At 44.4% G+C, this 16,283-nt stretch overlaps 1 protein-coding gene across 1 annotated transcript; it reads left to right on the forward strand.

Annotated features, from left to right (window-relative positions):
- Positions 1-3,210: 3,210 nt before the first annotated feature.
- Positions 3,211-15,998, forward strand: LOC140362208 (adenylyl cyclase-associated protein 1-like). The gene is made up of 13 exons (XM_072448288.1): positions 3,211-3,274; positions 9,208-9,318; positions 9,920-10,020; positions 10,101-10,178; positions 10,272-10,415; positions 11,193-11,278; positions 11,551-11,656; positions 12,380-12,545; positions 13,196-13,371; positions 13,445-13,568; positions 13,698-13,780; positions 14,773-14,916; positions 15,698-15,998. The coding sequence occupies exons 2-13, from the start codon at positions 9,210-9,212 to the stop codon at positions 15,779-15,781; spliced, it is 1,401 nt and encodes a 466-aa protein (XP_072304389.1). The 5' UTR covers positions 3,211-3,274; positions 9,208-9,209; the 3' UTR covers positions 15,782-15,998.
- Positions 15,999-16,283: the final 285 nt, after the last annotated feature.

Raw genomic sequence — 16,283 nt, forward strand, 5'->3', positions numbered from 1 at the left:
TCGGCCATATTGGTTCAAAAATGGCTAAGCAGGACTCGGGAGTTTTTCCAAACGTCGTACTTTTACGACCTCCTCCCAGGGCGTTGGCTCTAAAAAGCTGAAATTTGGTGAAAATGCTACTGAGGAGTGGGACATCAAAAGTTATTCAAATTACATTGACCCTGTCACGGTCTCTGTGCGGCGAAGCCGCAAACTTTAGCTAGAATTTCAGAAATCTCCCAAATTTAACATTTCTGCCGTTTGCGCAGATAAAGTCCGAATTGCGTCAAATTAGAATCAGTTGTTAAACTCTTTGCCCTAAACCTACTTGAAGTGAAATAAATTTATTTGGCGCCACAGCGCCCCCTACAGATTTTATATGCAGGTTAAATGTTTAGTTTTGCGAAATTATATGAAATTTGACACACAACTCAATTTTAGCATCCCCATCAAAAAAGTCAATGAGACCCATGTCATAATTGTTATGGCTTTGCCGTAGTGATGACCAAAACCTCCCATGTTATTCCAATGGGGAAATCGCCAGAACATGTTTACACTTTAGACTTTCACAAACTCCTCTTAGGGCGTCAGCCCTATTAACCTGACATTTGGTGAGACTCATCTTCAGGGGTGGACCATCAAACGTTATCCACATTTTTATTCAAAGAGTCACGGTGTCTGTGCGGCAAAGCCGCACATTTTGCCAAGAATTCAAAATAAAATAGCTTTTTGATGGTAAAACAAAGGGGAGAAGATGTGACAGCGTCACAGATTCAGCAGTAGGCGTAATAAAAGGACAATTGGGGCGCGTTAGCACCCCCTCCTCTTGCGGCGTGGCGGCGGCGTGGCGAGGGCCGATCATTGCCGCTTGCGGCTATATTTATTATTATTATTATAATTCTTCTTCTCCTCCTTCTCCACCGCTAGACTTTATTCAGACTATTCTTTTCCATTCATTAGACTTCACTCTTTAGACTGTATTCTCTTTAGACTGCACTCTTTAGACTTCACTCTTTAGACTGCACTCTTTAGACTTCACTCTTTAGTTTAGACTGTATTCTCTTTAGACTTCACTCTTTAGACTGTATTCTCTTTAGACTTCACTCTTTAGACTGTATTCCCTTTAGACTTCACTCTTTAGACTGTATTCTCTTTAGACTTCACTCTTTAGACTGTATTCTCTTTAGACTTCACTCTTTAGTTTAGACTGTATTCTCTTTAGACTTCACTCTTTAGTTTAGACTGTATTCTCTTTAGACTTCACTCTTTAGACTTCACTCTTTAGTTTAGACTGTATTCTCTTTAGACTTCACTCTTTAGTTTAGACTGTATTCTCTTTAGACTTCACTCTTTAGACTGTATTCTCTTTAGACTTCACTCTTTAGTTTAGACTGTATTCTCTTTAGACTTCACTCTTTAGTTTAGACTGTATTCTCTTTAGACTTCACTCTTTAGTTTAGACTGTATTCTCTTTAGACTTCACTCTTTAGTTTAGACTGTATTCTCTTTAGACTTCACTCTTTAGTTTAGACTGTATTCTCTTTAGACTTCACTCTTTAGACTTCACTCTTTAGTTTAGACTGTATTCTCTTTAGACTTCACTCTTTAGTTTAGACTGTATTCTCTTTAGACTTCACTCTTTAGTCTTCACTCTTTAGACTGTATTCTCTTTAGTTTAGACTGTATTCTCTTTAGTCTTCACTCTTTAGACTGTATTCTCTTTAGTTTAGACTGTATTCTCTTTAGACTTCACTCTTTAGACTTCACTCTTTAGTCTTCACTCTTTAGACTGTATTCTCTTTAGTTTAGACTGTATTCTCTTTAGACTTCACTCTTTAGACTGTATTCTCTTTAGTTTAGACTGTATTCTCTTTAGACTTCACTCTTTAGACTGTATTCTCTTTAGTTTAGACTGTATTCTGTTTAGACTTCACTCTTTAGACTGTATTCTCTTTAGTTTAGACTGTATTCTCTTAGACTTCACTCTTTAGACTGTATTCTCTTTAGTCTTCACTCTTTAGACTGTATTCTCTTTAGTTTAGACTGTATTCTCTTTAGTCTTCACTCTTTAGACTGTATTCTCTTTAGACTTCACTCTTTAGACTGTATTCTCTTTAGTTTAGACTGTATTCTCTTTAGTCTTCACTCTTTAGACTGTATTCTCTTTAGACTTCACTCTTTAGACTGTATTCTCTTTAGTTTGGACTGTATTCTCTTTAGACTTCACTCTTTAGACTGTATTCTCTTTAGTTTGGACTGTATTCTCTTTAGACTTCACTCTTTAGTTTAGACTGTATTCTCTTTAGACTTCACTCTTTAGACTGTATTCTCTTTAGTTTAGACTGCATTCTCTTTAGTCTTTACCTTTAGACTGTATTCTCTTTAGTTTGGACTGTATTCTCTTTAGACTTCACTCTTTAGTTTAGACTGTATTCTCTTTAGTTTAGACTGTATTCTCTTTAGTCTTTACCTTTAGACTGTATTCTCTTTAGTTTAGACTGCATTCTCTTTAGTCTTTACCTTTAGACTGTATTCTCTTTAGTTTGGACTGTATTCTCTTTAGACTTCACTCTTTAGTTTAGACTGTATTCTCTTTAGTCTTCACTCTTTAGACTGTATTCTCTTTAGTTTAGACTGTATTCTCTTTAGACTTCATTTAGACTGTATTCTCTTTAGTTTAGACTGCATTCTCTTTAGTCTTTACCTTTAGACTGTATTCTCTTTAGTTTGGACTGTATTCTCTTTAGACTTCACTCTTTAGTTTAGACTGTATTCTCTTTAGTCTTCACTCTTTAGACTGTATTCTCTTTAGTTTAGACTGTATTCTCTTTAGTCTTCACTCTTTAGACTGTATTCTCTTTAGTTTAGACTGTATTCTCTTTAGTCTTCACTCTTTAGACTGTATTCTCTTTAGTTTAGACTGTATTCTCTTTAGTCTTCACTCTTTAGACTGTATTCTCTTTAGTTTAGACTGTATTCTCTTTAGACTGTATTCTCTTTAGACTTCATTCTTACGTCACGTCTGGTTCGTTTAGTTCAGATAAATCACATAAAAAGAGAAGGAAAAACGCGCAGTAAAAAAGTGAACTTCGGTGTGTTTTTCCCTCCGCCGCGCGCGAGCCTTATATGGCGACGAGACGCGCGCGGCACAAGGGCGGAAACCGGCGCGGTGTCATCTGGGTAAAAGTGCCTCATCCAGGAAGACGGGACCAGTGCCGCCGCTGCGTTCACCGCGACCCCGCACGCTCCCGCACGTTTCCCAGGACTCGATCACCGCATCACGGCATTTTAGCAGGTGAGACAGTACGAGTATTGTCATGGAAACGCCGCGGTATCGAAGCGAAAGACGCGCGCGGCGGAGCGAAAACGCGACAGAACGTGCCTTTTCTTTTTTTAAACAATAAATAAATGTATTCGCCGCGCTGCAAACGACGCTAATGCGCAAAGCAACTTGTTCTGTGCTCAAATCGTTGCTTTATTTAATTGCTATATATTTATTTAATTGCCAATATTTAATTGAACGATTGCGGAAATGTGCCGTTTTGTGCAGCATTTGCTAACGCGATGCGGGAGGGTGTGCGTGTTTAGACCGGGCTCAAATCCAGGAAATGCCGATACGAAAAGAACGTTAACACCGGAGAGGGACGCGCGAGCCCCGAATCAAACGCTTAATTGGCTGATTAAACCTTTTTAAAAGTGTCAGATTTAATTGGGAAAAAAAGCTCAGTTCCGCCGGTGTCGCCACGTAGGTTCACTGCCGCGATTTGCACCCCGCAGTGTCCTCATTAACGACGCGGCGTCTGGACGGCGTGTGAACGGTTAACGTCTGAGATTAAGTCGCGGCAGCTCGTGCAAAGTGTAACCGAGCAAATACACTCGATTAAAGCTTCAGGATTCGTGGGAAAGTCGATTGGAGTGACTTGTTTGCCGGGGGTGCGGAATGCGGCGTAACACCAGGGACCCGGCTAAGCGCTAGCAGCCGTGGCCGAAGAAAGCGACTGCCGGGCCGGGTCACTGTGCTAGCATCCGCCGCTTGAACTTGGTCAGATGGAGCTTAAAGTGCACTGAGCTCATTTGGGAAGATTAACAATGAAAACTAATCGTGTTTTGATGGTTAAATTCGCGTAAAGTCGGCGGTGGTTCCGTCTTAACATGTCGCGCGCCCCGGGCCTGACCCACTTCCGCATTCAGCCTTTTTCTGCACCAAACTTCCCACTTTTGACATTAAACTAAACGTTGCAATTAAACTGTGCAAATTACAAACTCAAGGATTCATTTATTTTTCCTTGTTCTTCGTTGTGTTTGGAGTGACCTAAATAACATTGTGTTGGATTTAATGTTAAAATACTGCACTAATCCGTTGTGTTTTTAACCTTTTTTAAGTCGTGTTAGGAGTGAGAAATGTAGACAAAACTTAATATCTGACAATATTTGATGTTTACAGTATTAGCTTAAAAATCCTTTTGTTTTGGTTGAATTATCCCTCAAAACGTGAATACTCTTCTTTTTGTTGTTGTTTTTAATGTCATTTTAGTCGTGTTAATCAGACTATAAACTTGATAGTCTATTTTCTCTGTATATTTTAGTTCTTTGTTGCAGACGTTCGCTCACTTTAAATGCAGTTCGAGCCTTTTCTCTGGACACATTAGTTCTGGACTTTGCAGAATCTAAAGCTGCATTGTTCTGCAGCAACTTCAGGCAGAACGTTTACATTTTTCAAGTTACTCCAGTTAAATCCACTCACTACACACTATTTTTGTCACACTTAAATCCATAAAAACACAGTCTGAGCTCTGATAATCGAGCACAACGTCTGTAAAGAATGAATTGTGAACTGCAAATATTGTAAAATGTACGTTTATTGCAATTATTGTGGACATTAGAGCTCGTTTGTTCTGTTGATTCAAACATTTTTATATGTTTACTGCTTTAGATGGTTAAATTAAGCTTCTTTTTAATTTAATTTTCCCCTACATTTAAAACAATCAGTTGTTGCAGCGCTTGTTCGAATACAAAAGGTAAAATAAGTCTGTTTTAAGGTGTTTGTGATGGTTTCCTGGACTGACACATTTGGTTTCTGTCAGTCTCCCTGGAGCTAATACCACACTCAGTTTTTAGTGTCACAATACGTTTTCCCCCTTGTGTTTCACCTCCTTCACAGACCGCTCCCTTTTATCTGACTCGAACCAGGAAGTGGACTTTGTCAGGACGAGACGGACAAAGAAGGAGCTTGTTTAGGTCCAAATGAGGCTCCGAAACGTGCATAAAGTCACCAAAATGCCCCGTGTTTATTAAAATGTAACTGCGAGGAGCTAAAGTACGTTTGCTAATCGATTATTCGCGTGATTATTCTCTCGGTTTTTAATTGATTTGTTGTTTTTTTTGGATCACAAAAGGTAAACGTGAGATTTCTGTTGGAGCCAAATGAAGCTAAAAGTGAAGACGCTTCAGACGATGATGAATTATTATATTAACATCAAATCAACGCAATTTACAACAACAAAAAATACGCTGACATTTACGCGAATATTTAACACAGTTGTAATCGTTTAGTTGCGGCGTAAATGTCCAAAGTGTTGAATTTGTCAATTTTCAAATTTAGTCCGACTGTAATTTTCCCATTTTTAAAAAACTTTTTTAGACCATTGTCACTCCAGTCGGTGTCGGTGTAATCCCTCATTCGTCCAGGCGTGTTCCATAGTAGAAAAAGCTTCAGTTGTAGTCATCTGGACTCAGTTTGAAAAAATAAACGTTTCGACTCTCATCCAAGAGTCATTGTCAATAACGTTATTGACAATGACTCTTGGATGAGAGTCGAAACGTTTATTTTTTCAAACTGAGTCCAGATGACTACAACTGAAGCTTTTTCTACTCCAGTCGGTGCTGATTTTTTTGAGTCTGTCGTTGTGTGTGTGTGTGTGTGTGTTCGTTCCAGAAGTATCCATCCACTGTGTCCAGGGCAGCAGTTTTGAGGCCACAATGTTGCTTTTTCTACATAAAATTACAGTTCATACAAGTGTCATAAAACCTCTTTTTCAGCTCGGGCAGGTTCTGGAGTCTGCGTTTAGCACGTTTAGCCCGGTTAACAATCAATCGATGAGTAAATCAGTTGATTAGTTGTGATTTTCCTCACTGTACGACAACCATAATCTTTAATGTAGAGTTTACATTTAAACTGTCGAATATTAAAATGACGACAAAGCTTCATTTACACACAAACGATTAGCGTGAGCGATACTTTGGAGTTTTTAAAGTCACGTGCCTGTGTGAACGTTCTGGTCGCGGCCGTTGAAGTCGTAAACGCGATCGTTGTCTCATTTTTTTAAGTAAGTTTTAGTCGTCGTCAGCAGCTTTATGCAAAAACGAGCCGCGGCGCTTTGCATCGACTAAAGGACAACGTTGGGATTTAATTTGGTTAAAAGGGTTTGGTCCTGGGTCAGTAACGGCCGAAAGAATCAAAACTGGTGAAACGAGGAAGAAAAAAGGGTCAAAAACTGTCCGAGTGACGTATTGTACTGTTTGTCAACATTTCACAGTTTTAAGTGTTTTCCTCATTTTCCCACATGAACGTTTGAGTATCGTTGTTCTCTGATCTGTAAATCTGTCATTTTTAATTTCCTAACAAGGGAAACGGGTTCGATTCTGCAGCAAATCAGGAAATCTGTTCAACGCGTTAATTTGACTTGTCTTCTTTTCCACTTAAACATTCGAACGGTTAAAGAACTCGACAATTCTGACTTTAAAAAAACTAAAGTAAACAACATTTTGACTTTTTTGTTGTTGACATTCTTACTTTTTAAAAACTCACACATTCTGACTTAAAAAAAAAAAAAAGCTAAAAAAAACTTAATATTCTGACGTTTTTAAATTTCTTCCTGTGATGCTTTTATTTCGTAATCAGGGGCAGAAATGGGCTTCTGTAATTGAGACACTATTAGTTCTGCTTTTTCCTGGTTTTTGATGCGTTTCGACTCCGTAAAGAGGTTTAACTTGTTGAAATCGGTCAAAGTGTTCAGATCGGCTTCACCGTCTCACGTCTGCCATGAACATCTTGTACTTTTTGCAGTATTTGCTAAAGTACTTTTTCCCATTGAAATGAATGGGGCTAAATAGAGCTGGGTTGAAATAATGGATTTTCCGATTTTTAACCGATTATCGATTCGTACGTCCAAAGATCGATTTTTTTTTTTTTTTTTTTTTTTTTTTTTTTTTTTAAATTTTTAATTAAAATTATTTTCTACATTTCCCTCAGTGAACTTCAATCTAGATTGACCTTTAACCTTCATCAGTCTTCCATCAGTAACTACCAATACTTGTAAGATTTGCTGTTTAATATTGATATAATACGAAGTTTTAATATGTTGCTTCTCTACACAGTCATGAAGTGAAGGAAACGGTTCAAATACGTTTTTCATTTTTAATAACATTAACCCCCGGATCGAATCGAAATCGGATTGGAAATCAAATCGAAAAAAATCGATTTTGTAACGTAAAAATCGGAATCGAATCGATTCTTGAAATTTGAATCGAAACCCAGCTCTAGGGCTAAAGAATGAAGTCTTTACTACACACATGTAGTACTTTTACGCAAGAATGCAGACACTCGCCATTGCTTCAGCCATTGCACATTGTCAAGTTATACAATTTGAAATGTCCAAAATATGTGTCGTAATTTCTGGACTATAAGTGGCACCTTTTTTTCATAGTTTTTCTGCCGGCGTGCGACTTATATTTATACTTGTATACTTATTTTCCGGAGTGACTTGTGATATTATTTGTTATTTTCACACTTGCAACTGCATTTCATACAGTGCGACTTATTATATATGTTTTTTTTCTTCTCTATTGTGCATTTTTTTGGCTGGTGCTACTTATAGTCCGGAAAATACGGTAAATAAACGAGACAAAACACTTAATATTGTCTTTGACTTTAGTTTGCTGCAACTTTACCCTTTTTTAACTTGATTTTGTAGATTTGGGGCTTTCATACATCCACCTCACGATCTCGCGCGGGCCTCATTTGTCTTAACATACTTTTACGTACGAGTCCAGACCTGATTCACATTCTTTTTTGTACAAGCGCACAACACGTCCAAGAGGTTTTTTACTGCTGCTAACGACCAAGCAGATTTAATCCAACATGGGACAGTTTGACCCTTTTAACCTTCAGTTTCAATAAGACGGGCCTTATTTGGAGCTTTATTTAGTGCAATAAATCTGAAAAGAACATTAAATTTACATGAGTCTTGTGCTATTTTGACGTCAATCCTGTCATAAAACCTCCTTCTGCACATGGAACGTTTTGGAGTCATTGTCCCGGTTTGATTAATAAATGAGGCGAAGTTGTTCAATAGACTTGTGATTAATCAGCTTAGTTTAATTGTATTGAGTTTTTATTTTATTTATTTATTTATTTATTTATTTTTTATTGAAGTGTGAAGTCGTTTACTCAAGTCTCGTATCCTCTCGAGTCTCGTTACGTTTAATTTTGCCTCATTAACAAAGCGAAGTTCACGCATCAACTCTTGAGTCGGAGGAAGATGTTTTTATCGTTTTTCAGTTTCTCTGGATGTGTATTTTAAACTGATGAGAACAAAAGGTACTTGAGCGTAGTCGACTTTGCGATACATTTGATTTGGTGCGTATATTATTGATGTGAATGATGTTTGCTGTTGTCGTGGTTAAATGAATGAATAAAGGTCGTGGCGTCTTTGGGCGTTTTCCGAGCCTTCGTGCCAATTACGGTTTACGGCGTTTGTCCCCAGCGTAATCATAATCGCCGTAATCATCGTCAGTCCAGTCGGCCGCTCCCCTGGGCCCCCGCGTCGGCCGCTCCCCTGGGCCCCCGCGTCGGCCGCTCCCCTGGGCCCCCGCGTCGGCCGCTCCCCTGGGCCCCCGCGTCGGCCGCTCCCCTGGGCCCCCGCGTCGGCCGCTCCCCTGGGCCCTCGCGTCGGCCCTCCGGATCCTAGAATAAAACGATAAATCCAACAGTTTCAAGCAAAGTTGCAACTGACGATTATTTCAGTCGCCGAACGTTTATTTCTGTTCAACAAATAATGCAGAATATTTGTCATTTACGACGAGACACTCACGAGACCCAAACACTCCGGGTTTGCTCACACGTGTTTAGGGGTTCAGTACATGGCGGGTAATGCTGTGGTAATTGCGGTGTTGCTTGTACATGTAAATTGTTCCCTCATAAATGACCGTATGGACCCGTGTTTTCAGGTATGGCCGAGTTGGCGGGTTTGGTGGCTCGTTTGGAGACGGCAGTGGGACGTCTGGAGGGGATGTCCCTGTCTGGTGGAGGAGGGGGAGGAGCTGCGGTGCCTGCGGGACGTGAGTGCTCCGCCCACACAACAGAACTGCTCCTGAACATCTTTAGAGCCTTTTGTCTGGAGCGTCGATTAAGCTCCGTATCACACCGAACAGTTCCTTTTTAAAGGGCACGACCTTTAGCCAGATTCTGTCTCTCCGTCGCGTTGGGGTCTCTCCTCAGTCGCGTTGGGGTCTCTCCTCAGTCGCGTTGGGGTCTCTCCTCAGTCGCGTTGGGGTCTCTCCTCAGTCGCGTTGGGGTCTCTCCTCAGTCGCGTTGGGGTCTCTCCTCAGTCGCGTTGGGGTCTCTCCTCAGTCGCGTTGGGGTCTCTGTCTGTCGCGTTGGGGTCTCTGTCTGTCGCGTTGGGACTTTGGTCTCAATTGTCTTCAGTCTCTAGTCGAAGCCCTCCGTCTCTGGCTCATTCTTCACTCCGCCCCTCTCATGACTCCGCCCCTCTCATGACTCCGTCCCCCCTCTCATGACTCCGTCCCCCCTCTCATGACTCCGTCCCCCCTCTCATGACTCCGCCCCTCTCATGACTCCGCCCCTCTCATGACTCCGCCCTTCTCTCTAACCACAAACTAAACCCACGCCTCGTAACCAGGCGACCGTTTTCTCCCTCAGCCGTGTCCAAGTTCGTGGAGGAGTACGACGACATCGTGAGCGGCGCCGTGGCCCAGTATCTGTCCCTGAGCCAGAAGATCGGCGGAGACGTCCAGAAGCACGTACGCTCCGCCTCTTTTTGCGTCTCATCTCTGCGTCTCGTCTTTTCGCTGGTGTTGAACTGCTTTTGTTTCGTCTCCAGGCCGACATGATGAAGCAGGGCTTCGCCGCGGTCAGACAGATCCTCATGCTCGCCTCGTCGCACCAGAAACCCTCAGATGTAAGTACTGCATCATCTCGTTACAAGTTCCTAAAAGTCTAAAAAAAAAACTTTCTACTTCCATTAAATGTCCATAACCGTGTTTGTCCCCAGTCGGCCCTGACCTCGGTCCTGCAGCCCGTGTCCACTGTGGTCACTAAGGTGCAGGGCTTCCGTGAGGCCAACCGGACGTCGCCGCTGTTCAACCATCTGTCGGCGGTCAGCGAGAGCGTGGGCGCCCTCGGGTGGATCGCCGTGGTAAGACCAGTTCCTCCTCAGCTGAATCGCTGCAGACACGGTGGTGTTTGACTCGTGTGCTGCTGCTGCTGCTGCTCGTTCTTCCTCTTCGTTCGTTTCATTCACTAAATAATAAATAAAACATTCACTGGACAAATTCTGGCTCCGCCCACAGACCAGTTCTGGCTCCTCCCATGGACCAGACCAACCTATTAAAGCTGCTCTTCACAGGAGAATGCAGAGGACATGATTTACCTCCATGTACACGTTTATTAAACCTTAGAATGAGCCAGGTTCTTCTTGTTGTTCTTCTCCTCCTCTTTTTCCTCCTCCTTATTCTCCTTTTCCTCCTCATTCTCCTCCTCCTTCTCCTTATTCTTTTTTTCCTCCTTCTGCTTCTCCTCCTTTTCCTCATTCTCCTTCTGGTTCTCCTGCTTCTTCTGCCTCTTGTCCTTTTTTTTTTTTCTCCTTTGTGAAAAACGTCTTGAGCGACGGCAGAAACACGGTGTTCATTTGAGTCTCTCTCCAGAAGAAGCTGCTGTTTGTGGCGTCAGGATCTCTGTTGATGAGAGACTGGCGCACGAGGAGAGACTGGCGCACGAGGAGAGACTGGCGCACGATGAGACTGGTGCATGATGTGTGGACAAAGACAGTTTAAGGCCATAGAACGCTTTAGAATGGGATTAAACTGTGGTAAATGTCTCGTGTCGGGAACTTGGCTGTGTAACTCTAGTGCTGACTTTGTGTGTAGAAATGTGTCTTTATTGTGTGAAATTAATAAGTTCTTTAATGTTTCAGGCCCCAAAGCCCGGCCCGTATGTGAAGGAGATGAACGACGCCGCCATGTTCTATACCAACCGCGTGCTCAAAGACTACAAGGAGAAGTACGGACCAATCTATGACTTTGTGTTTTAAGGCTGATATTTGTGCTTTATGCTGTTTTGTGGGGTTGTTTACACATTTTCACATTTTAGGGGGGGGTTTGTTTACACATTTTGGGGGGGTTTGTTTGCACGTTTTGGAGCGTTCCAGAGCTCAGGGCTGGCCTGGTTTTAAGTCTGGTCTTGGGCACCTTGAGCGGGCCCTCAGAGCGCTCGCTGTAGTCTTGTGTCTTTGCTTTGGGGTCTGTTTGTAAAGGGCGTGCTGGTTGTTGCAGGGACAAGACGCACACAGAGTGGGTCAGAGCGTATCTCAGCATCTGGACAGAGCTGCAGAACTACATCAAGAAGCACCACACGACCGGCCTGTCCTGGAGCAAGAGCGTGAGTGTCACATGTGGACGGCCTTTGTGGAGCCTCCTCCACACCTCCTCCTCCTCCTCCTCCACACCTCCTCCTCCACACCACCACCTCCTCCACACTACCTCCTCCTCCACACCTCCTCCTCCACACCACCACCTCCTCCACACCACCTCCTCCTCCACACCTCCTCCTCCTCCACACCACCTCCTCCTCCACACCACCACCTCCTCCACACCACCTCCTCCTCCACACCTCCTCCTCCACACCACCACCTCCTCCACACCACCTCCTCCTCCACACCTCCTCCTCCTCCTCCACACCTCCTCCTCCTCCTCCACACCTCCTCCTCCTCCACACCACCACCTCCTCCACACCACCTCCTCCTCCACACCACCTCCTCCTCCACACCACCTCCTCCACACCACCACCTCCTCCACACCACCACCTCCTCCACACCTCCTCCTCCTCCACACCTCCTCCTCCTCCACACCTCCTCCTCCTCCACACCACCACCTCCTCCACACCACCTCCTCCTCCACACCACCTCCTCCTCCTCCACACCTCCTCCTCCTCCACACCACCACCTCCTCCACACCACCACCTCCTCCACACCACCACCTCCTCCACACCACCACCTCCTCCTCCACACCTCCTCCTCCTCCACACCACCACCTCCTCCACACCACCACCTCCTCCACACCACCACCTCCTCCACACCACCTTCACACCTTCTCTCTCCCTCAGGGTCCCGTGGCCTCGACCTCCTCGGCGCCTGCTCCACCCTCCGGGGGGTGCCCTCCTCCTCCGCCCGGACCTCCCCCTCCTGCCGCTATGGACCTCAGCGGCGGAGCGGACGACAACCGCAACGCGCTGTTCGCCTCCATCAACCAGGGCGCTGACATCACGAGGGGTGAGCGAGGTCGCAGCACCCTTAGGGTCTTTTCTGTTGTAATCGCAGAACTATGACCCCCACACGATGTTTCTGAACCCTGTAGACCCTTTTAAAGGCTGTTGGACCCTTTTAAAGGCTGTTGGACCCTTTTAAAGGCTGTTGGACCCTTTTAAAGGCTGTTGGACCCTTTAAAGGCTGTTGGACCCTTTTAAAGGCTGTTGGACCCTTTTAAAGGCTGTTGGACCCTTTTAAAGGCTGTTGGACCCTTTAAAGGCTGTTGGACCCTTTTAAAGGCTGTTGGACCCTTTTAAAGGCTGTTGGACCCTTTTAAAGGCTGTTGGACCCTTTAAAGGCTGTTGGACCCTTTAAAGGCTGTTGGACCCTTTTAAAGGCTGTTAGCCTTTAAAGGGTCTGTTGGACCCTTTTAAAGGTTATTATTATGATTATGGTGAGACTTTTGACCATACGTCTGTTGTCACTTTCACAATGATCAACCAAATCAAGGCTGAAATATGCTAACATGAGGCTTCTAGATGGAAATAAAGTGTAATATTGTTTTTTTGATGATGCCTCTTTGTTTTAGGGTCTGTTTAGTCCAGAGAACCTTTATTAAAATATGAGTTGTTAATCGTTGCAGCTCTTTGTTTAATGTTTCCTCTCCTCTTTAGGCCTCAAACATGTCGCTGACGACCAAAAGACCCATAAGAACCCCAATCTGAGGAGCGGCGGGGCCCCTGTGCGCTCGGCGCCCAAACCCTTCTCCTCGGGCCCTAAACCTGCGGCTCAGGCCCAGGCGCAGACTCAGCCGCCGGTCCTGGAGCTCGACGGGAAGAAGTGGAAAGTGGTGAGTCCGCCAACGCGAACGCCGCGCCAACGCGGTTTGTCCAGTTGTGACGTGTTTTGTTGGTTGTTTCCAGGAGAACCAGGAGAACGCCCAGAACCTGGTGATCAGCAACACGGAACTGAAGCAGGTGGTTTACGCCTTCAAGTGCAACAAGAGCACGCTGACGGTGAAGGGCAAGATCAACTCCATCACCCTCGGTCAGCCACGCCCACGTTTAGGACGCTTGGACTGGGACGGACGCTTGGACTGGGGGGGATGTTTTTTAGCCCAGCCCAGGGGGGGACGTTTAGCCCGGTGAACTAAATGCCTTTCCCTTGTGTTTCCAGATAACTGTAAGAAGACGGGTTTGGTGTTTGACAATGTGGTTGGGATCGTGGAGGTGATCAACTGCAGAGACATCAAAATTCAGGTGCAAAAACAGACTCTAAAAAAAGGCTCATTTAAGAAGCTAGCGGCTATTGTTTTTAGCCTGATTTGAACCGTTTTACTGCACAGAACGCCAAGGTTTTAAAGTACAGTTATTTAGAGCGGAGAAACACTTATTTCCACGGATGCTAACTTATATGTCGAGCTTTAGCAACACAAAGCTAGCAAAGCGCGTTAGCAACAGCCGTAGCCACGCCCCTCACACACAGTAGCCACGCCCCTCACACACAGTAGCCACGCCCCTCACACACAGCCACGCCCCTCACACACAGCCACGCCCCTCACACACAGTAGCCACGCCCCTCACACACAGTAGCCACGCCCCTCACACACAGTAGCCACGCCCCTCACACACAGTAGCCACGCCCCTCACACAGTAGCCACGCCCCTCACACGCAGCCACGCCCCTCACACGTAGCCACGCCCCTCACACGTAGCCACGCCCCTCACACGTAGCCACGCCCCTCACACACAGTAGCCACGCCCCTCACACACAGTAGCCACGCCCCTCACACACAGTAGCCACGCCCCTCACACACAGTAGCCACGCCCCTCACACACAGTAGCCACGCCCCTCACACACAGTAGCCACGCCCCTCACACACAGTAGCCACGCCCCTCACACACAGTAGCCACGCCCCTCACACACAGTAGCCACGCCCCTCACACACAGTAGCCACGCCCCTCACACACAGTAGCCACGCCCCTCACACACAGTAGCCACGCCCCTCACACACAGTAGCCACGCCCCTCACACACAGTAGCCACGCCCCTCACACACAGTAGCCACGCCCCTCACACACAGTAGCCACGCCCCTCACACACAGTAGCCACGCCCCTCACACACAGTAGCCACGCCCCTCACACACCGTAGCCGCGCCCCTCACACACCGTAGCCGCGCCCCTCACGCGCACACACAATGTAGCCACGCCCTTCACACACTGACGGTCAGACTTGTGTGCTCTTCTGGTCAGGTGATCGGTAAAGTCCCGACCATCTCCATCAACAAGACGGACGGTTGCCACGTTTACCTGAGCAAAGAGTCTCTGAGCTGCGAGATCATCAGCGCCAAGAGCTCCGAGATGAACGTCCTGGTGCCCAAAGAAGACGGAGACTTCGTGAGTCCCGCCTCCAATCCACACAAACCAAACTGTCAAATATTTAACCTTTTACCTCAACTTTTACATTTTAATTTTTAAGAATAAAGCCTTAACCCCAAACTAAACCTGGGCTGGATCAGGACTAAAATGAGATCAATTTAGGACCAAATAACGACAAGTGAACGCAATTTGTTTTATTTTTTTTAACAAAAGTGGCACAAAAAATATTTAAGGATTTATTTATTTTTTCACCTCCTTTTTCTGTCCCTCTTTTTCTTTCAATCTTTTCCTTTCCTTCTCTTGCTCCTTCTGTCTCTCTTACAGTATTTAGAGCTAACCTCATTTATGGCAGAGAATTTGAATTTTTTTTTTTAGACTTTAAAATGCCGTGTAATTTCTCACTTATTTATTTTACCTGAAGAAAAAAAAAAAAAAAAAATATATATATATATAATTTCGATATTCTACCAATTGTTTCTATTGTGAATTTCGATCACTGAATTTTGCAGTTTACTTTTTTCTTTTAGTTGAAATTAAAATGAAAAATGTCTCCCAAATATTCATTTTCCGCAATTTAAAAGGTACAAAGTTATTGGCAATCGATCATAAAGGGTCTGAAATTCATCTAGAATCTTTTCTGCTAATTTTGACACTGTTGAATTTGTTCGTTCTCTGAATATTTAAACGATGAATTTCTCATTTTGAAATTTAAATTCAGTTTTAAACGCGTCTTTTAGTCCCGCTTTGGAGCCGGTTTGTTTTTGTCTTTCCGTTAACCGTTTGCCCGTGTCTCCCGCAGGCCGAGTACCCGGTCCCGGAGCAGTTCAAGTCGGTGTGGGACGGGCACAAGCTGGTTACCACGGTCACGGAAATTTCCGGATAAAACTCTTCACCACCTCCTTTTCCCCCCAAAATCCATTTTCAATTTCAAACGCCTCGTCCTTCGTGACCGACCCCGGCACAGACTCCGCCCCCCTCCAAAACACTTCCTCATTCTCGGCCAATCGCTGCACAGCTTCAGCTCCCGACAGCCAATGAGAACGCTGCTTTTTGTATTCCTATAGCGCCGTTTTCCAGCCAATCACGAAGGAGCGGTAAATGAGGCCGGTGAAACTACAAACTAACGACACATGTTTAAACCGTCTTATATTTAAGATATTCATCATATTTGTGTGTGAAGTACTATTTGTATTTGGAGTAGCTTTTAATAAGTCTTAAAACGTGTCCTACAATACATGAAATAGATAAACACCTTAAAACACTTGAAAATTACAAATATTTTAAACACTTAAAAAAATTAAGAATGGCATTTTATGTGTCAAAAATATAGATAAAAGCTTAATTCACTTAATGATGATGTTACACCTTAATACACCTAAGATTTT

This window comes from Eucyclogobius newberryi, unplaced genomic scaffold (genome assembly GCF_026437365.1).
Source record: "Eucyclogobius newberryi isolate DKJ021-1_F unplaced genomic scaffold, fEucNew1.0.hap1 SCAF_16, whole genome shotgun sequence".
In the NCBI taxonomy this organism is placed as follows: domain Eukaryota; kingdom Metazoa; phylum Chordata; class Actinopteri; order Gobiiformes; family Gobiidae; genus Eucyclogobius; species Eucyclogobius newberryi.